This window comes from Thermobia domestica, chromosome 8, assembly GCF_964235325.1.
Source record: "Thermobia domestica chromosome 8, izTheDome1.hap1.1, whole genome shotgun sequence".
Lineage (NCBI taxonomy): Eukaryota > Metazoa > Arthropoda > Insecta > Zygentoma > Lepismatidae > Thermobia > Thermobia domestica.
The window spans coordinates 205,539,337-205,563,027 of NC_137461.1; the positions used below are offsets into that span (position 1 = coordinate 205,539,337).

Genomic DNA, 23,691 nt, shown 5'->3' on the forward strand with positions numbered 1-23,691 from the left:
AGGAAAGGAAAGGAGGGGACTAAGGAGACTACAATTAATGGACGATATCAAGAGGAAATTCGTATGTGAAGACGAAGAGCTTAGCGGAAGGTAGTGGAGCATGGAAGCTTCTCAGTTAGAGCAAGCGACCTGCCAATAATGGCTGTATTCCTATGATGATGATGATGTTGATAAGTTTGTACAAATTTTATAAATAAATACCTATTTTATGCAATGATTTATGATTTAATTTTAGAAATGGGATCAAGAAAATTTAATAGAATGCTTCGTATCTTTTTATTTGAACAATCCGATGAAGTGGCCGGTGGGCCTAGGCCTGCCCAGTTTTTTTGAGTGAAAAAATAACTGGAATTATTATTTATATACAGGGTGGTAGGTAACTCAACCGAAAAACTTTGGGAGGCGGTTCCTAATACAAAATGAAAGAAAAAAATTCTAATAAACATGGACCGAAAAACGTCTCCTTTCAGAGTTATGAACTACAAAAAATTCGAAATATCACATTCCAAAACGCCCTGGCTTAGAAACTTTAGGGCCTATCCCAAGCGGTTTAAGGAATTACACAGGAACTGGTATACTCTCTATCTAAATATCTGTTTCAGAATTCACCGATACCAGCGAAACGAACGCACCATTATCCCTATACCTCAACTTCCTTTTTACAGTTCCGTGGCTAAGCGGTTAGCGTACGCGCCTTTGGCGTGGGAGACCCGGGTTCGATTCCCGGCGGGAGCTCATGTGGTTCGGATTCCACGTTAATCAGTAGGTCCACGTCTCATATAGCCTCGTTGCTGAAAGGGACGCTAAACTAAAATCAACTCAACTCAACTCCTTTTTACAGTTCCTTTCAACGATAACGGAGGATGATAAAACATGGATATTTAGATAGTTCATGTGTAACTCCTTAAACCGCCTGGAATAGGTCCTATAGTTTCTAAGTTAGGGAGTTTTGAAAATTAATTTTTCGAATTTTCAATGGATCATAACTTTGAAAAGAGAAGCTTTTCGGCCCATGCTTATTAGAACTTTTTCCTTTCATTTCGTATAAGGAATCGCCTCCCAAAGTTTTTCGATGGAGTTGCCTACCATCCTGCATATTCGAAAGTTTATAGTAAACTCTGTATAGTATGGGATCTGGCTGCCCCTCCCCCCCCCCAGATTTTATCTTCTAGATTCTCCACTGGTTCGATGGACTTTAGAAGGTTATGTCTTCACTTTATCCAGTGATGAGTAGAAACTGAGATCAAAATCTGTGGTTTTAATTTGTATTTGCTGAACGTGGGAAGTAGAACTAATTTGTATCACAGATAGCGATATGCTCTTTTAATTATAATTAAACTTTTAAAACATTTTAGTTGTTTCATACAGGTACCAATGTTAATAGTGAGAATAGAATATCCCACAATTTTAATCGTAGGAGCTTGGAATTCCGTCTGTGCGTGCTTAAAATTTACATGCCTTAAAAAAGAAATTTTAAAAAGGTCTCTCTGAGATCATATCGAGCACGTGGAAAAATCGTATGAATCAATTCAGTCTGTAAATCACAAATGTACTATTTGACACAAATAAGGAGAAAGTTCTTCCAAAAATACGATATATCTAAAAAATATAAATTACCTTGAAATAGTTGTAAATACCTACCTCTTAGTAAATACGGCCGTAGTTCGTTGACGGAATTTTTAATGCAGTCTGAGATGTCGGGATCATTGCGCTTGCATACTTTTATGTAACTGGCTGTAACAAAAGAAAGAAAACGAAAGTTAAAATAAAATTAAATTGATTGGAGTTAATTGAAGACCTATCACTCTCACATGATGTAACATTTATTTAAGAAATTTAAAATAAAAAAGTAGAGAATGTAAATGAAAGTAATCCAACAGCGTGCATTACGACACTTTCTGATTGATTTATGTCACTATATAATGTTCTATTTGCAATCGTTATAAAGTTTTTTTTTTCCCTTGAGATATTCTACATTGATCTGTGTCGATGTTTAAAGATATCAAATATTCTAAAGTGAAAAGTTCTTGAATAGTATTTTAGTTATGGTAGGTCCCGGTGTAAGCATACGGGAGGCTTATAGTTTTACTCCGGATGTATTCACGTATATGGTGTGTCTGATACTTTATTTCTCGATAACTACCGGCCTAATCTAAACTAAATTTGGTGTACAAGTAGCCCATCGTCAAAGAAATAAGGCTCGCTATTCTTGCTGATCGAGTTCGTCCATAGGGTAAACTTCAGGCTTGGCTTGGCTCGGCTCGGCTCGCCTATCCTTTGTATGTGGTATTTTATTTCTTGGTAACTACTGACCGGAACGAAATTCGGTGGACAAGTAGCCTATAAAGATCGCTACATTTTGTGGTCGGAATTTAGCGAGTTCATGATTTAAGGAATAAAAATTGCTATATTTGGTGGTTGAGTTTGGCCACGGACAGATTCAGATAGGGTTCGGCTCACCTTATATCTGCTACTTTGTTTCTTGGTAACTACTGACCGAATCTGATCAAAATTTGGTGGGCAAGTAGCAATTGTCTAAGAAATAAAAATCATTATATTTGGTGGCCGGGCCCGGCAAGGGATAGGCTTGCCTCGACTTGCCTTGTGTGTACTAATTTATTTCTCTAAATTTGTTGGGCGAGAAGCCAAAGCTCTAAGAAATTAAAATTGCTCTATTTGGTGGCAAGGACAAGCTCAGCTCGACAAGAAATACTGTGTTCCACAGCTTTGCATGTCGCTAGCTTTTGAGTTCATTTCACCCCGGCTTGAATTTTTAATCTTGAATTTGGGATTAGCGATTTTCATGAAATATGTGTGACAAAAGGATTTAGTTTAGTCTTGACTAAGAATAGTAAACGTAAAAATAAATTTAAAAAATGAAAAGCAAAGCTTTATTTCATAAAATACGTAAAAAAGTATAAATATTTTTGGATTGAATAAAATGCAGAAATGGGACTAATATATATATATATATATATATATATATATATATATATATATATATATATATATGGAAAAGCGCTTTAATTGATTCGCTATAATCCATTATAATCATTTACATCCAAACTTTTACAGTCTTAGTCCCATCTCTTCACTTTAGCACATAAAAAATCTCATATTTGTACATGTTATAGAATCATTATTTTAAAAGTACTTTTACAGTTATATATAAGTTTTTGTATAGATATTTTTACATTCAGGGCACAGTGGCTCAGTAGTAAAGCTTTCACCTCCGTTACGTTGGGTACCTGGTTCGATCCCAGGTCACGCCAAGTGAAGTTTGTGGTGGATCATGTGTTTTGTCGGATTTCTCCCGTTTCCTTCCACTTTATTCATTCCACCATTCCATTCATTTCTCATAATCACCGTCTCCTTTAGCCTACACGCATGAGCGTGGGACGTAAAACTTCAAGAGTTCATTTCACATTTATTCACATTCCATCAGTTCTTTATGTATGACTTCACACTAGATCCTGTGATCCACTCCCGTCAGCTGCAGCTTTACATTGTCTTAAATGTACGCCTTCACACACGCGCTTCGGTACAAGTAAGCCGCAGCACTGAGCTGTTATGAAGATCACCCCGCCAGTAGCCGGCTAGAGCGGGCTGCTGGCGGGGAAGAAAATAACACGCTGTCTTATGAGAGCCCTTCACACGTGAGCGGCTCACAAGATCTAGTGTGAAGGCGCACTACATATATTTGAAGTAGCATTTACACTACATATACTACACATTACATATGAAAATTTTCTCATTTTGGTGTTACTCTGATGAAATGCACATACATATAAAGAAGAAGAAAATAATATAATGTCATGGATAATGTTATTTTGTAGATGTTATATTGTCAGTCGATAGATATCAATGTTTGTTGTTCGTAAGGACAATAGTGCGGTTACTATGATAACAGTTCCGTTGCCAGATTTGTTTATCTATGATTGTTAAAAATGTAATGTAAGAGGACGCCATGTTATTATCCAGAAGTGTACTGAATCGTTGTGAAACAAATAGCAAGTATTCTGAAATATAATATATTACATTTAAATGATTGCAAATAGTGTGTAATCAATATATACTTACTGTAGTAAGTACGAGTGATATTTTTATATGAGTTATACTACAAAAGTAAAATCGAACTGAAGCAAAATATAACACTTGCTATACTGTAAAATGAATTATTTCAGTCTTGATCGATTTATAGGATGTATCCTCATTGTTGTATATCTTGTTTTTTTCTTTTTTCTTGCAATTTATCGCCAAGATAGGGCCGCAGCTTCATCTAGCTCTAGCATGGCAGCAATTTTGATATCACGATCTTTTGAGCAGCTCAGAAGTATTCAATGCCTTCACACTACAGGTTCACATGAGCGACTCAGAAGATCTAGTGTGAAGGCGCCTTAAATCTATCGTAGTATCTGAATGTGTAACATAATTCACGAAGATCGCCTGGATGTTATACTGCACATACTAACTCTACAGCATGTTTGGTTGCATAACAAAATGGATATATAACTACTAGAAAATAAAATAAAATTTTTCAGTTCTACGTCCCACCTGCATATGCCGTGTAGGCTAAAGGCATATCTGTGGGATGAGTGAAATGGAGGATGATGATGAGGGATGAATAAAATGGCAGAATGAAGAAAGTGGAAAGAAACGGGAGAACTCCGAGAAAACCCACGAACACGGTGTGTGTCCACCATAACACCCACTTGGTCCGAACTGAGATCAAATCAGGGAATATACTAGCTAGTAGAGAAAATTCAATAATAATTAATTTTATAGCAGAACAATAAATTATAGCGAAAATTATGTGAAAAGTGTAAATGTAATGTGGTTCGATTCTGCCCTAAGGTAACTAGGAGTGAGCATACGGGGCCCTGGCGTACCCAAAATGTTTGCCATGCGCCCCGCAATGCTAGAATATTGAATTTATATGAATAATGCTTTAATAGGTGAAAGTTTTGAAAGCAATTAAAAAAGGGGTTAAATTTTGAATAACATCTCCGTCTCACACTGACATAAAATTTCCGTTCGATATAGTAAAGAAACAAATACATATGCACAAAGAAATATCTGATATAACTTTCACTTTCCTTATATTGTCGACAGGTCAATAATTATGACATATTTGTTTAATTCTTATTTTGGTCTACTGTGCATGTTAAAATATTGTTTATTATTGTTTCCTGAAACAGTTATAACTTAATTCTACCTTTGAAATAAAATTCACGTTTATTCTTATTAATAGTATTATTACGTTGCCGCATTAAATGCTCCGAAATAATCTAAAATAAAGAAATAATCCAAAGGGTGAGGAAGTTATGATTAAACGTATTGTAGGAATGTGCCACGCCTCGATCTACTTTCCTTTCGCAGGTATTTATATGACCTGAGGCTGTGTGTGACATTCGTACAAGTCTTAATGATACATAAAATAGCACATTAGCAACAAGTATACACAGCATTCATTGATTTCACTATAAATATGCGAAATTTAAAGGAAATAGCAACAAAAATATGGCGCTGTTGTGTAGATATTGTAGTTAATTGCCGCTAGATATATATTACTCAATTCATTACCGTCTTTAGTAAGACAGAAAAAAATGTTTAGCTATAGTACTACTGTTACATCGGGGCTGACTTACTTTCTCGCGAAGTTAAGTCGGTCTCTAGTGAGAGCCAGAAATCCAATCTTGTGATATATAGAAAGTGTTCTAATACGTCTACCACCGAAACTTTTTTTTTTAGTTATTTAGCTTATATGTGAAGTAATTTAAAGCAAAATTATGGAAATTTCATGTGGCCACCTTAAAGTAAGTTACGTCTTCCCAACAAAAATATCCTTGTTGAAGCCGTTGATAATAATTTACCATTTTTAAGTACAAGATAGCGTATTATTAGCTATTTCTCGACGCTGAGGAAACATAAAAGTGCGACTTCGAGAGAACTCATTTTCTATGTGGACTAACGATAAGGAAAATTGTTTAAAAAAAGAAAGAACAATTAGGAACAAGTTTGTCTCACTTTAAAGAACGAAGTGTGAGAGCAAGGGCGCATTGACGGGGGGATCTGCTTAGTCCGGACTCCTACCAAAATTTCCTAACTCAACATAAATTTGTACACTTTCTCAATAAACCTACACAGAGAAAAATCCGTTCTCCGGACAGCGGTATATTGTACAAATATACGGTATCCTCTTGCTTACTATAGAAATCAGTACGGAGCATACGTTATCCGTATGATACATAGGCACTGTCCTTAGATGTTACATCATGCCGTTGCAGGATGTCTGGCATCTAACAGTTTTCCGTAGATCACATGCATATACTTATGTTACCTTCGTCCCATTTGTATGTGAGATCCTGACCGCCTATATTGTTTCATACGGAAAGCACGTATAGATGGAACAGTTATACAGAAAGTATTATAAAACATGCGTTTTTAGTTATACGTCTGCTGTACGTTAAGTCCAAAAACTACAGGAATTACGCATGTAACCTATCTTTTAAAGTACTCCACCTACAATTTTTTTTCTCAGTGTATACTTGTTTAACAGGGAAATTACTGATGTGGCATGAAAATTTGATCTTACACTTCATCTGTACTCGTTCTCTTATTTTTAAAAAAATGATCTAGTTTCATTTATATATATATATATATATATATATATATATATATATATATATATATATATATATATATATATATATATAAAGGCCTTGTGTCCATCTTAAACATAAATTAAACATAACTTTCTTACAAGGCTGTCTGTATTCTTTATTATAAATTAACGAGAAATGTAACAGTTTCGGAAGTATATCACTTCCTTCTTCAGACTACTATTTCAACTGAAATCCTTGAATTCAGTTGAAATAGTAGTCTGAAGAAGGAAGTGATATACTTCCGAAACTGTTACATTTCTCGTTAATTTATAATAAAGAATACAGACAGCCTTGTAAGAAAGTTATGTTTAATTTCATTTTTTCTGAAAATATAGGTAGAAGTATTTTACAATTACTTATCGTCTTTTCGGGTACAGATGAACACCTATTCAGTACTACATAGACATAGTGGCATATACTATTGGATCATCCCGCCTCAAAACTTAGGCCCATCTCAAGAAAAACTTCTGGATGGGCGCCTGTATGAGACGCATTCATTTTAAAATAAACTGAGAACAGAACTCTCCACTGGTCTAGTGGCCAGTGCGGGTCTTTGGTTGATGGGATTCTGGCTTCGATTCCAGATGGGAGAGCCTTGAAATTAGAATACTATTACAGTGGTTCGGTTTTCAATTTAAACTGTAGGTCTGTGTCATGCAGCCTTGGCTAACAAAGGATGCTCAAATTCAATCCAATTAACGAACCTTCTCTGTACAGAAACAGAAAGGAACTAAACTAACATTCACGTTTTAACAGAAACTTTTAAATACTGCATGTTTCCCACCAGGAATCGACCCCAGATCTATAACAAGGAAAGGGAAAGTGTTCAGCATTTAGTAACAATATAGATGAATCAACTAGTTAAGTTACGTAGATTGACGGTGTATTACATATTTGGAAAACTGGTTTTGGTATTTGGAAAATTCTTCCTGTTAGCTGTAGAACTTGTAGTGAATTTATTTCTTTTATATTTTGACCTTGTATTTTTTTGACGTAAACAAAAGGTGTCAGTGACCGATATGATAGAGAACCCACTCATATAGCATTCTTTGAGAATATAATCACAAAGTTATTACGAGATGGGAGACCTTGATTGGTATTCATAACTTTTTTTTTTTTTTTTGTTCCTTCTGTAAAGATTACACTTTCGTTATACAATTTTCTTTCAAGCTTCTTTTCCTTAGGTTGCGTAATAGTTCATTCACCACGCAACATCTGTTCATTGACTCTCTAAAGGGTTCTTTTGTTTCCAAACTGACTAAAATAGCTTGAAAGTTCTCAACTTGTTCATTTACAGCAACAATTTTGACCTTCAATTGTAAAACTTGAGAGACTGTTTAGAAGAAAATTGTTGGAAGCCTATAAGTAAACAACAACATTACAAGATGACAAGGAACAATGTGTCTCGAAATACCAAATACATTAGATGCCCTGACTTACAATGATGATGACAAATGATGAGTTTAAAATCGTAAATAAGTATACACATTTTTCTACCTCACTCCTTAAAAATTCTGTGTATTATAAAAGCAAATACATTTATTATTCAAATTGTGTCCTTGAAGTAATCACGTGCTTCAAGTGTATTTCCATTCAAAGTCGGTAGAAAAAAGTATTGATAAAAGGTTGTCCTTTAAAATAAAAAGGAGGGAGGGGGCCTTCCGCGATGATGCTATGTGTAAGTAATGAAAGTCTTATAATATGGCAATGACCTTTGTCTATTGACAGGTATCAGAAGATACAGTTTCTTCACATGTACTACGAAACGTCCCGAGAATAGGTTCTATTTCCGTCTTTATCCCTGTTCCATTTGGAAGTGATAGAATTTCCGGTTCCAATGTTCATCACAATAGAGCAACAACATCAGTGGCGGATCTAGAAGGTAAAAACTGGGGGGGGGGGCAGCCAGAACCCAGACCATGATAGGTATATCATGAGTTTACAATAAACTATCAAAAATATATAGTTTAAATTATTTTTATCGCTCAAAAAACTGGGCTCCTAGGCCCCCCCGGTCCCGGTCTAGATCCGCCTCTGAACAACGTTAAAAAATAGTGAGATAAGAGTGATTTACCAAAGCTCCTTTTACGTAGTTAAACTGTCTGTCTGTCCGTGCGGGAGAGAAAAATCTCAAGAACCACTCCATTAATTTTGGTTAGGTTAGATTAGGTTAGGTTAGGTTATGGTCAAAATGTAGGAACTGGTTTCTTTAATGAAGGTAATCCATCCAGCGGAAGTGCTAGAAATCAATCATTTCCGGAGTTCAGTTGATCACTACAGAGTAAAAACAGTAATAGATAGCAAGAAGCTCTTTCATGTAGGTCATTAAGCGTCCCACGTAAATGTTTGATCTCCATCCTTAACTCCATACTAAAACCGGAAGTCATAGAAATCCGGTACAACTTCCTATTTCAAAATTGATTTACATATACAGCAAAAAACGATAACAGAGAGCGAGAAGCGTTTTTATTAATTTTTCGGAATCGATTCAGCGTTTTAAGAATTGGTATCATCTTCTATTTTAAACTTATATTAAAACCGGAAGTGGCGCAAATGAATCACTTCCGATTTCAACGTTGATCGCTGTATAGTAAACCAGTAATAGATAGAGAGGAGTGGTTTTCTGCAATCAATTACACTTCCTAAGAATACATTCTGTCTTCATTATAAGCTATCTACAAAAACAGGAAATGGTAGAAATTAACTACCACTTGCAGTTTCAACATTGATTGAGAAAAATATCGAGCCATTGAAACCAAATATCTTCACTTGATGTTCACTTGACACTGCTACTCGTTCTGATCTTAATTTAGTGTAACAAAAATAGGTTCAATCTCGGCTCTAATCCCTCTATTACAATCGGAAGTTGCAAAAAGCTAACATTTTTTGTTTCAATATTGATCGGTACAGACGAGGAACCTTAACAGATAAAGAAAAACTGTTTTAATATATGGATTCTACAAGGCATCCCTAATAGCACAAGATGTGCTAGGCATGTGCCATTTAGGTGTTCCAGCTACTTTTTAGGTACCCGACACTTGGCACATATGATATTCATGTGCTAAGTATGTACTTCAACTAGCTACAGTTTTAGGTACTTGTTACACCTAATTGATATTTGCAACTATGTACCACAATCTGTAACAGTCATTTGTTTTTATGTCGTCACTTGGGACATATATCTGTCATGTTCTAGGTACGTCCTTTAAGTACAAATCGTTTCATGTACCCTAACAGCACAGAATATGCTAGGGATGCGACATTCAGTTGTTCTAAATTCATCTGCCACATTTGATGCATTTGTTGCTTCTTTTTCTAAGCGATTGTGTACTAGAAGCAACTAAGGCATCAACTTTATTAGATGGTAACTGTCGCCGATCATTTGAAAGTGCATATGGAAGAACCATGAAATAAAGTACATAGATACTCGTCAATTTGTTATAAAATTACATGGTGAGCAGATTTTATTTGATCCCAAACGGTTATAGTCGAATATATGCGATTAAAAGAGCACTCGGATTAGCCGAATGCAAAAGACTTCAATAATGTGTCCCTCCACAAGCGACGTTCTCTTCATCGCCTCTGTGGCCAAGTCGGAAGAGCACGCGGCTACTAATCCAAAGGTTGGTGGTTCGCGTCCATCTAAGGGTAGTCCCCCCTTTTTTTTTTACGTGTTTAAAGTGTTGTTTAGACTCACCTTCATGTAAACACATTACGCATATAGGCGATTTAACATATTTTGGAGGAGTACTTTTGTGGTTCATTGACGTTTACGGCATGGGGAACATACTAGGCACGTTCCCCAGGCACATGTCAGTCATGTGCCCAGGGGCGGACATAGACTGTGATTATCACTTGCCATCCAAGTGATTTCTTTCTCAAAAGTATATAAGGCACATATTGGACACATTCCCATGTACCTGAGAGAACATTATGGGCATATGCCTGCTCTGTAATTGTGCTGTTAGGGACATTCGAAAACTAACCTCCGTTGGTCGCTTTGTGTGAAGTGGTGAGGACAGCGCTACCATCTTTGCATAGACGTGTGCTGTAGATCAGTCTGCATCCAACCGTGGAAGAGCGAAGGTTGTCTGATCATTAGTTTAACTTTTTTTGTAGCGTCTCAAAATGTGTGCTACAATAGAAAATCCTGCCAAGTGCAAGGTGCGAGCTGTTATACGTTTTCTTACGGCAAAACAATATTCAGCACCAGCTATTCATCGGGAACTTTGTGCCGTGTATGGATCAAGTGTGATGAGTGAAGAAGTTGTTTGTTCATTTAAAAGTGGACGAACAAACTTATGACGAAGAGAGGTATGTCAGACCACCACTGGTCACTGATAAACTCTTTCAGAAAATTGATGGAAAAATTGCCCATCCCAAATTTGGCACCCAGCAATTGTCATCTCTTAATGCATATGAAGAAGTGGCTTGGATCTCAGCGCTTTGGTGATGATGAGGAGCTGAAACATGTGGTCACAGGCTGGCTCAAGTCACAGGCGGGAGATTTTAATGCTGATCGAATTTCTAAGCTAGTGTGCACTGAAAAAAGTTTTGTAATTAAATTGCCAAACATCAATGTAAAATGATTTATCCTTCATTTTGTAAGTTGATTCACATTTCCTTAGATTAAATTACAAAATTTGCTGTTGTTTTTACAAATTTACACTAAATTTATAAGAAAATATATTTTTATTGATAAAAATGTAATTTTACACTATTTCACATTAGTAATTTTACTTTATAGGTGTAAATTGATTTACACATAGGAGTGGCAAACAGATTGCCACCATTTTTTGTAAATTTACCTATGAATTTTCTTCAGTGTAGATATGATAAAGTAGTAGTGGTCCCGTTATGTCCAGCCGAGTCAGCAAAAATTTTTGTGACGTCATAGGTCAAAGGTCAATGACCTTGGCCCGGGGTCAATGACCTAGGGGTACCTAGGACCACCCCCTCTAAATTTTGGCAGGGGTACAATGGCCCACCCCCTAAATTTTGGCAGGGGTACATAGGATCACCCCCCTTAAATTTTGAAAATTGTCAAATCTAAAAATTTGGTATGGTAGCCTAGGACCATAGTATGTACCTCTATCAGTATTGGGTGTCTATGTCGTTCCCTTTCATGGGTAAAAAATTGCCAAAAATTCAAATTTCGGAGGTTTTTGACCTAATTTATCCCCTTTGATGAGGTGTTATTACCCTATATAGTTATATGGGCGTATACAGGGGTCCATTACCTTTCATAAGACATGTGAATATTAATGCACCCCTTTAAAAATTTGGGAGGGGTACCTTGGCCCACCCCTTCATTTTTAGAAATTGCCCAATTTAAACATTTGGTATTATAGTATAGGACGCTAATATGGATCACTATAAATTTGGGTGGTCCACCTCGTTCCCTTTTAGGGGTACAAAATTGCCAAAATATAAACGTAAGCAATACGTTGTACCACGTGTTTGGTTTTCGACCTAATTTATCTCCTTGGATGAGGTCCTATTACCTTATATGATTATATGGTCATGTATAGGGGTCCATTCCTTTCATAAGACATAGGTACATTTGTGCACCCTTTAAATTTTTGGATGGCCCACCCTCTAAATTTTGGCAGGGGTACATAGGACCCCCCCTTAAATTTTGGAAATTGCCAAATCTAAAAATTTGGTATGGTAGCCTAGGACCATAGTATGTACCTCTATCAGTATTGGGTGTCTATGTCGTTCCCTTTCATGGGTAAAAAATTGCCAAAAATTCAAATTTCGGGGTTTTTTGACCTAATTTATCCCCTTGGATGAGGTGTTATTACCTTATATAGTTATATGGGCGTATACAGGGGTCCATTACCTTTCATAAGATATGAGTATATTTGTGCACTCCTTTAAAAATTTGGGAGGGGTACCTTGGCCCACCCCTTAAATTTTGGAAATTGACCAATTTAAACATTGGGTATTATAGCACAGGACCCTAATATGTATCGTGATAAATTTGGGCGGTCCACCTCATTCCCTTCTAGGGGTACAAAATTGCCAAAATATAAACGTAAGCAATACGTTATACCACGTGTTTGGTTTTTGGTCGATTTTATTCCCTTTGATGATGTGTTATTATCCTATATAGTTATATGGTCATGTATAGGGGTCCATTACCTTTCATAAGATATGGGTATATTTGTGCACTCCTTTAAAAATTTGGGAGGCGTACTTTGGCCCACCCCTTAAATTTTAGAAATTGCTCATTTTATATATTTGGTATTATAGTACTGGACCCTAACATGTATTATGATAAAATTTGGGTGGTCCACCTCGTTCCCTTTTAGGGGTACAAAATTGCCAAAATATAAACGTAAGCAATACGTTGTACCACGTGTTTGGTCTTTTGGCCCAATTTATCCTCTTGGATGAGGTTCTATTACCTTATATGGTTATATGGTTATGTATAGGGGTCTATTCCCTATCATAAGACATAGGTACATTTGTGCACTCCTTTAAAAATTTGGGAGGGGTACTTTGGCCCACCCCTTTAATTTTGGAAATTGCCCCTTTTACATGTTTGGTATTATAGTATAGAACCCTAATATATATTACTATAAATTTGGGTGGTTCACCACGTTTCCTTTGATGGGTACGAAATTGCCAAATTTTAGTACAACCACGTGTTTGGTTTCGGCTCAATTTATCCCCTTGGATGAGGTCCTATTACCTTATATGGTTATATGATCATGTATAGGGGTCCATTCCATATCCCCTTAAATTTTGGAAATTTTCCAATTTAAGCATTCGGTATCATAGTACATGACCTCAACATGTATCATGATAAATTTGGGTGGTCCATCTTGTTCCCTTTCATGGGTAAAAATTATTAAAATATAAACATAAGCAATATGTTGTACCATGCGTTTGGTTTTTGGCCCAATTTCTTACCTTTGATGGGGTTCTATTACCTTATATTGTTATATGGTCATGTATATGGGTTCATTTCCTATCATAAGACATGGGTACATTGACGCACCCCTTGAAAAATTTGGGAGGGGTATCTTGGCTCATCCACTCGGTTTTAGAAATTGTTTTAATATAAGCATTTGGTATCATAGTACAGGACTTCAATATGTACCACTATAAATTTGGATGGTCCACATCGTTCCCTTTCATGGGTAAAGAACTACCAAAAATCGAATTTCGGAGGTTATTGACACCTATTTAGCACGTTATATGGTTTATTACCTTTATATGTTTATGTTCCCTTTTAAATTTGGGAATTATCAAATAACAAAATTCGGTAAACGTTTTCTAGGACCCGTTGGTATTCCTCTTATGGCCAAATATTCAAAATTTAAATGTTATTGACCGGCTTTATTATTGAATAAGTACAGGATTTATTACTTTTTTCATAAGACACAGGTGTATTTGTGTACCAATCTTAAATTTTGGGAGGGGGTACATTTCTTATTGTCATATCAATAATTGGTAATTGTTCTTTGGGTAAATCATTGTGATCACGTGATCAGTTATTGACATATGATGGGATTAGGAGTCCAGGACATTGGTACATTGAAACTTTGTAGGATAATTTGAGAATGCGTCATTGGTATTGATTATTACAGCCAAATATAAACGTAAGCAAGACGTTGTACCACGTGATTGACCTTGAGTTTTAGAAATCTGATAGCTAACCTTATTGAAACTTATGACTCATAGTCTTAAGGGAATACATGCTACAACACTGGCAAAGTTATTGTTGATGCAATTTGATTGGCTGATCACTATCTTTCCTGCAATCTGATTGGCTGATCACTATCTTTCGTGCAATCTGATTGGTTGATGAGTTTCAAATCTTTGCTGAATTCAGTTTTGTTTTAACATTTAAAAAGTTTTTGAATTTTTTGTTTGAAACTTTGGTTTGACATTTTTTCGTGTGATATTTTTAGTTTAAAAATTTTTGTTTCGAAAGTTTTGTTTGAAAATTTTGTTTCAAAATTTTGTTTGAAACTTTTCGTTTGAAATTTTTGTTTGAAAAAATTTTTGTTTGAAATTTTTTTCAAAATTTTGTTTGAATTTTTTTTGCTTGAAACATTTTGTTTGAAAATTCTTGCTTTCAAATTTTTTGTTTGAATTTTTTGTTTCAGAATTTTGTTTGAAATTTTTTTTGACAACTTTTGTTTCAAATTTTTTTGTTTAAAATTTTTTTGTTTGAAATTTTTTCGTTTCAAAATTTTGTTTAAAATTTTTGTTTGAAATTTTTCGTTTCCAAATTTTTTTTTGTTTAAATTTTTTTAAGTTTGTGCACTCATTAGTGAAGAACCGAAACTGCTTAAAAGAAAATTTGGTTTGAAATTTTTTCGTTTAAAAAATTTTGTTTCAAAATTTTGGTTTGACATTTTTAAAAGTTTGTGCGCTTATTAGTAAAGAACCGGAACTGTTTAGAACAAAAACCTTTGTCAATATTTGTTTTCATGATGCAATAGTACACGTCAGAACATGTGGTTTGTTCTTGAAATGAAAAAACACAATTCATTGAAATGGATCATTTTATTACACTCCACATACATCCATACCAGATAGTGGTTCTGGATATTGTCGATACAATGTATTTTGAACTTCTTGCACTAGTTTGTCTTTAGCATATAATTTTAATTCCAATTGAAGTCTTTTAAGGTCTAATGCAATATCAATTGGTGGAAACTCAATGCCCATTTGATCACAAATAAACTGTTTATCAATACAGGTATGCACCCACGAACGATGTTGACAACCATCACAATATCTAGATACATGTTGTACAATATGCATAACACATTTTTCAAAATAGTACTTTTTCAGGAATATACTAGTTTTGATGCAGACTTCCACTGCATGTTTCACACACTGAAATACGCTGATGAATTTGTTTCATTCAGTTTGTGTTAGATACACCATGTTGCGAGGGACATGGAATGTACTCTTTTTACGTAACAGCACCATCTTCTCTTCGAGGACTGTACGCAGCACCACTTCATGATTTGAGCCTAATGATTTGACTATGGTCACATTTAGCTCATCATGAAAATAATCGTTCATTTGGTCGATTCGTGAACATAATATTTGCCATTCTTCACAGGTCAGTTGTACACCAAATTGTTCTGCTTTGCCCAATCGAATCACAGGTTCAAATGTTCTAGCACTGATACCAATCATCACATGTTTTGTTTGAAATATATTTATTGGATAATAGCTTGCGAAGATGAATTCTTTATCGTTAGAAGTACACATCTTTCCTCCTGAAAAGCACTTGCTCAAATGATTTCGTGGGATGACACTGTATTTGCTGGTTTATAGTTATTGCTGACGTCATTGGTAAGGAATGTGCTGACGTTTGAATTCATGATTTCATCACAGTTGCTGACGTCATGCCGACCAACCAAATTCATACAACTACAGCTGACGTCATTGGAAAGAAATGTGCTGACGTTTGAATTCATGATTTTGCTGACGAATCTGGCTGTGTACTAAATTCAAGTTGATGACTTCGACTCAAAAATCCTTTGTAACATAAAGATACAGATCCAGTATTTAAGAAACGTAACAGTTCTTCTTGTTTTGATGCTTCCATGGGTAAATATCTTGCTGGTAAAATTATATTCTTATCATTTTCAAGCTTCACTACGATTCTTAATCCAAACTTTGTAGGGATCATTTGGCTAGCTAAGATTCTATAAGGTACATTCTGTTGTAAATCAGTAATCTTGGTAAATGATTTCATCACATCACGTGTGTTTAGAAACTGCAGACAAGTAGCCATGATGATGTTATCATGAATACTAACTCGAACGATGATGCAAAACTGATGACGTTGCATTATCATGTTCTGACGTGCACCACAACGTTGCCAGATGTTTTTGTTCTAAACAGTTCCGGCTAGTGCATACCTGTATTGATAAACAGTTTATTTGTGATCAAATGGACATTGAGTTTCCACCAATTGATATTGCATTAGACCTTAAAAGACTTCAACTGGAATTAAAATTATATGCTAAAGACAAACTAGTGCAAGAAGTTCAAAATACATTGTATCGACAATATCCAGAACCACTATCTGGTATGGATGTATGTGGAGTGTAATAAAATGATCCATTTCAATGAATTGTGTTTTTTCATTTCAAGTACAACCCCAGGTTCTGACGTGTACTATTGCATCATGAAAACAAATGTTGTCAAAGGTTTTTGTTCTAAACAGTTCCAGTTCTTTACTAATAAGTGCACAAACTTTTAAAAATGTCAACTCAAACTTTGAAACAAAAATTTCAAACAAAAATCTTTGAAACAAAATTTTGAAACGAAAAAAAATTCAAACAAAAAATTTCAAACGAAACAAATTCAAACAAAATTTTGAAGCGAAAAAAAAATTGAAACAAAAAATTTGGAAACGAAAAATTTTAAACAAAAAATTTTAAACAAAATTTTCGAACAAAAATTTTCAAACAAAAAATTTCAAACGAAAAAAATTTCAAACAAAAATTTCAAACGAAAAAATCTCAAACAAAATTTTGAAACAAAAAAAATTTGGAAACGAAAAAATTTTCAAACAAAAAATTTCAAACTAAAAAAATTTTACGTTTCACGGTTAACCGTCAAACTTTATCCGGTTTTTAACTATTCGATTAACAAATAAACGGTTTTGATCATATTTATCAGTGAGTGCAAAATGTTGAACGAAACCAAGATTTTTAAATGTTAAACAAAACTTAAAACTGAATACAGCAAAGATTTGAAAATCATCAACCAATCAGATTGCACGAAAGATAGTGATCAACCAATCAGATTGCACGAAAGATAGTGATCAACCAATCAAATTGCATCAACAATAACTTTGTCAGTGTTGTAGCATGTATTCCCTTAAGACTATGAGTCATAAGAATCAATAAGGTTAGCTATGTATCCCTGTACACTACCTCATCAAGGTCAATCACGTGGTACATCGTATTGCTTACGTTTATATTTGGCGGGAATAACCAAAACCAATAACGCAATTCTCAAATTATCCTACAAAGTTTCAATGTTCCAATGTCCTGGACTCCTAATTCCATCATAGGTCAATAACTGATTACGTGATCATACTCATATTTCACAATGATTTACCCAATGAATGAGATACTATCCAATTTTAAGAACCATTACCAATTATTGATATGACAATAAGAAATGTACCCCTCCCAAAATTTAAGATTGGTACACAAATACACCTGTGTGTTATGAAAAAGTAATAAATCCTGTACTTATTCAATAATAAAGCCGGTCAATAACCTTTAAATTTTGAATATTTGGCCATAAGAGGAACACCAACATCTACAATGGGTCCTAGAAAAAGGTTTACCGAATTTTGTTATTTGATAATTCCCCAGATTTAAAAAGGGAACATAAACATATAAAGGTAATAAACCTCTGTACATACCCATATAACATGTACCCATGAAAGAGAAACGAGGTAAACCACCCAAATTTATCATAATACATGTTAGGGTCCAGTACTATAATACCAAATATATAAAATGAGCAATTTCTAAAATTTAAGGGATGGGCCAAGGTACCCCTCCCGGGGTGCACAAATGTACCTATGTCTTATGATAGGGAATAGACCCCTATACATAACCATATAACCATATAAGGTAATAGGACCTCATCCAAGAGATAAATTGGGTCAAAATGTCAAACACGTGGTACAACGTATTGCTTACGTTTATATTTTGGCAATTTCGTACCCATGAAAGTGGACGATGTGGACCATCCAAATTTATCATGATACATATTAAGGTCCTGTACTATAATACCGAATGCTTAAATCAAAAAAATTCCAAAAATTTAAGGGGCGGGCCAAGGTACGTACCTCTCCTAAAATTGAAAGGGATGCACCAATGTACCTATGTCTTATGATAGGAAATGAATACCTATACATTACAATATAACCATATAAGGTAATAGGACCTCATCCAAGGAGATAAATTAGGTCAAAAACCAAACACGTGGTACAACGTATTGCTTACGTTTATATTTTGGCAATTTTGTACCCCTAAAAAGGGAACGAGGTGGACCACCCAAATTTATAGTGATCCATATTAGGGTCCTATACTGTAATACCAAATGTTTAAATTGAACAATTTCCAAAATTAAAGGGGTGGGCGAAGGTACCTCTCCCAAAAAATTTAAAGGCGTGCAAAAATGTACCTATGTCTTATGATAGGAAATGGACCCCTATACATGACCATATAACCATATAAGGTAATAGGACCTCATCCAAGGGAATAAATTAAATCAAAAACCAAACACGTGGTTGTACCTAAATTTGGCAATTTCGTACCCATGAAAGGGAACGAGATGGACCATCCAAATTTATCATACATAATGAGGTCCTGTACTATAATACCAAATATATAAAATGAGCAATTTCTAAAATTTAAGGGATGGGCCAGGGTACCCCCTCCTAAAAATTTAAAGGGGTGCACCAATGTACCTATGTCTTATGATAGGGAATGAACACCTATACATGACCATATAACCATATAAGGTAATAGGACCTCATCCAAGGAGATAAATTAGGTTAAAAACCAAACACGTGGTTGTACTAAAATTTGGCAATTTTGTACCCCTAAAAGGGAACGAGGTGGACCACCCAAATTTATAGTGATCCATATTAGCGTCCTATACTATAATGCCAAATGTTTAAATTGGGCAATTTCTAAAAATGAAGGGGTGGGCCAAGGTACCCCTCCCAAATTTTTCAAGGGGTGCACCAATATACCCATGTCTTATGAAAGGGAATGGACCCCTGTATACGCCTATATAACTATATAAGGTAATAACACCTCATCAAAGGGGATAAATTAGGTCAAAAACCCCCGAAATTTGAATTTTTGGCAATTTTTTACCCATGAAAGGGAACGACATAGACCCCCAATACTGATAGAGGTACATACTATGGTCCTACCCTACCATACCAAATTTTTAGATTTGGCAATTTCCAAAATTTAAGGGGGGTGGTCCTATGTACCCCTGCCAAAATTTAGGGGGTGGGCCATTGTACCCCTGCCAAAATTTAGAGGGGGTGGTCCTAGGTACCCCTAGGTCATTGACCCCGGGCCAAGGTCATTGACCTTTGACCTATGACGTCACAAAAATTTTTGCTGACTCGGCGCAATATACGTCGGGGACTACTACTGATAAGCACTTGAATGTTTATGGAAAATATGTTGAAAAATAGAGCAAAGAAGTTATTTTAAGATGTATATAATATATTCTTCGTATTGACTTTGGTGTTTCTTTTTTAACGAACCGGAGGTTACTTTTCGAAAGGCCCTCGTACATTCTGAGATCATATCTTATGTTTGCCAATAATATTCTGTTGGAACCGGGAGTGGTTGACATTTACTACAATTTCCGGTTTCAGTATTGATCCGCATGAAGCAAAAATGGTAAGTTATTTGCTGGCATAGATTTAGCATCCCGAGAATAGATTATTCTTCCCCTTATTTGTCTACTGAAATCAGAACTTACAAATCTGTTATTTTTGGTTAGAATATTGAATCCATATATTTCGGAAGTCTGCCATAGTTTCATAACGGAAACAAAACTCACTTGTTCTTGTAATGAATACGTGTATATAAATAAAGTTGGTAAACACGTGATTGAAAGTCTGGAATGATCATCATTGGGTCGCTCCCGCAAAGTGACATGCTTCAGTGCAAAACTCTTCGTTCTGACATAAGACCTGATTCCTTTAATACCATTCATCCACTGCAATGTTCTTTCTTTTCTCTTTCTTTTACCTTCTATCACATTCCTACTAAAACAGTTTCTTCGCAAACAATGTTCCGTCAATGATTTAGTTTGAAAAAAAAAATTACCGGAAGGGATGCAGAAGTCTTGCTGAACATAATCTCGTGAGAACAGGATATTATTATTATTATTATTATTATTATTATTATTATTATTATTAGTAGTAGTAGTAGTAGTAGTAGTAGTAGTAGTAGTAGTAGTAGTAGTAGTAGTAGAAGTAGTAGTAGTAGTAGTAGTAAAAATCTGAGAATTCAAAGCTATATATATCTGAATTCGCAGAAGAGTTCAGCCAAAAACCAAATATCACTAACGAGCAAAAAGTACTGGGGACGGGGCGTGAAATTTGCAAGGCTTATAAAGGGGCGCTAGGTAAACAAAGTTGAGAACCACTGGAAAAGAGAATTAACGAACGGAGAAGATAAAATCTACTCATGGGACGATGAATCGATTGCAAAAATCGCATTTCGATATAACTTACATTTTTTGTTCTGATACCTATCAACAGACGGACGGGACAAACCCTTCCTATGTATAAGACTTCTGGTACTTACGTATAGTATATATATCACAGCGTTATCTTTTCAGACTTCCAAACTATATTATGCGTAAGTGTCAGAAATCTTATAGAAAGCCTTTGTCTGTATTAAGCATTATGTGGCATTACATAACTGGCCTGGGAAGGTCACAAATAAAGTGTTGGAAGCAGACTTGGCAAAGTAATTTCCTCGCCATGTGTTTTTTACGTAAATTACGCGTAACTTACTCACAATTAACGTCTCGTAGAAAACCAGCCTTTTACGCAGATGCAAAAAAATATTAAAAATTAAAAAGTTAAAACTACTCAAAAGCAGGACACAGTCAAGAATAGTACACAAAATACAATTTCTTCAAACTTGCTAGCATCAATTGAAGCGAAGTTTTACTTTCAGACTAAAACTTCCCGGGCAAAATCTTCGGCTTGGAATTTCTTACGGGACAAAGTGTCGCGTGGCCAAGAACCTCGTGGAACGAAATCTCGCCTAGGATAAAACCTCGCCGTCTAAAATCTAGCGGTACAAAATTTCGGCATAGCGATTTCTGCAGTGTGTTCAAAATATTGTTGATGTATATACACTGAAAATAGCTTGACCCTTTGTGGTCCAAGCAATGAAGTTATGAAGAGAAAGAAAAGCTTTTATGAAATGTGTTTATTATGATACTAAAAGAAAGAATATTTCAATAAAATCTTGGATAAATAATTACAGTGTTGCCAAATACCGTGTTTTTTTTTAGTCTGAAACCACTGGGCAATAACTGTTATTACATTTTTACTCTACTACATGGTAAACATTTTGCTAAGTATTTGATGATACTAATATAATAGCAATAATATCACAATAATGTATATATTGGGGCAAAATGTACAGGGTTGCTAAATGTCTCGGTTCATATTGCAATCACCAGACCTATCTAGCATAACACTTTCTTACAGTGGTACTGATAAAAACAGTTCTTATGGTAGTATTTGGTATACAGAATGCAATATTGAAGATATTCCACGTTGTTCGCGTTCGAAAATGTATGAATTCTAATAAAAATGCTACAACCTGCGGGAAACAATGTGTGCTGTAACATGTCATTGTTGTCCGATGGTTTCAATTTGAAACCACATATATTTTCAGAAGAATATAACATATTTAGGATAGCTAATGTTCCTATGTTCCAACTGTACATGCACCTAAACAACGGTTATCCATAAGACTCCCTATATGACCTCAATAATTTATACAACATTGATAAATGGATATGAAGTAAAACAGGAATCAATATCAAATAGCTAGAATTTGTCCAAGTATATATATATATATATATATATATATATATATATATATATATATATATATATATATATATATATATATATATATATATATATATATATACTTCGACAGACAATTATTAGCTTCCTAGATGGGTTTCTGACTACGTCACTGGACTGACATGAGTAACAACGGGACAAATTGTTCCTTAAATTCTGGGATCTGAGCTGCGACTAGAACAGTCAAGAGAGGAATTCGACGGAGTAGGTCATAGGTGCCGCTTGACATCCATACAACTTCAGAAAATCGGTCATATAAGCCACATGACACATATGGTATTGATCATAGATGCCAATGGTCACTGCAGTCACAGAAATAATGGGTATAACTCTAACTAAAAAACTAACTCTATGGCCTATGGAGACCGGAGGTTCAACGCCGCGTTCACAAAAGCTCTCTACTGGCTTCTATCCTTAGCCAACTGGATTCAGTTTCTACTTTGTATTACTATCTCTGCGAGATCCATCTCAATATTGTCCTCCCATCTGCGTTTTCCGATTGGTCTTTTCAAGTCAAGACTTTGAAAGCGTTTCTACTTTCTTCCATCCTGGCTACATGACCTGACCACCTAAGCCTCCTAGACTTGATGACCCTAACAATGTTTGGTAAACCGTATAAATTAAGTAGTTCCTCGTTATGAAGTTTCCGCCATTGCCCATTCCCGTTTCTCTTGGGTCCGAATATTCGTCTTAAGATCTTGTTCTAAAATACTTTCAGTCTATGTTCTTCCCTCAGAGTAAGCGACCATGTTCAGCAACCATACAGAACTACAGGCATGATTATCGTTTTATATATTGTAAGCTTCAAATTCCTCGACAAAATTCGGGACAACAAGAGATTTTGAACTGAATAATAACACGAATTCCCTGCTTTTAGTCGACATTTAATTTCTTCGTGAATATGATTTTCGTCTGTTAATATTGATTCTAGATATTTGAAAGTATCCACTTTATCAAGGGTATTATTTAATATTTTAATGCATGCATCCATAATTTGCTGTATTACGATCCCGACGCTAAAAATGTTATCAAATCATAACTATATATATATTCAATATTATTATTAGTTTTCTACGATGTTCTGTGTTATATATCTGTAGCTATGTAGGTTGATCGCTTGATTAATTAATTGGAGCTTAATATCCTCAAAAATCCTCATGTAAAATATCCTCATTAAACACTTCGTTATGTACTACCAAGACAGCAATACATAATGTAAGTTTGTTTGATGAGATATGGCAATTACTCAATTATAATTAACAATTATTATTAACTCGTAAAATTTAATTTCTGTTTTAACTAAAATATTGTTCAAAGGAAAGGCATATATCAAATCTATATCCAATCATATCCATGTCTAGCCGA

The 23,691-nt window shown here is 35.1% G+C and overlaps 1 protein-coding gene across 1 annotated transcript in view; it reads right to left on the reverse strand.

Moving 5' to 3' along the window:
- Positions 1-23,691, reverse strand: part of LOC145693415 (protein takeout-like) — a 112,594-nt gene that overhangs the window by 39,156 nt on the left and 49,747 nt on the right. Inside the window, exon 2 of the mRNA XM_081769387.1 lies at positions 1,642-1,734. Within this exon, the coding sequence (XP_081625513.1) occupies positions 1,642-1,734 (93 nt within the window). The remainder of the gene's footprint in view (positions 1-1,641; positions 1,735-23,691) is intronic.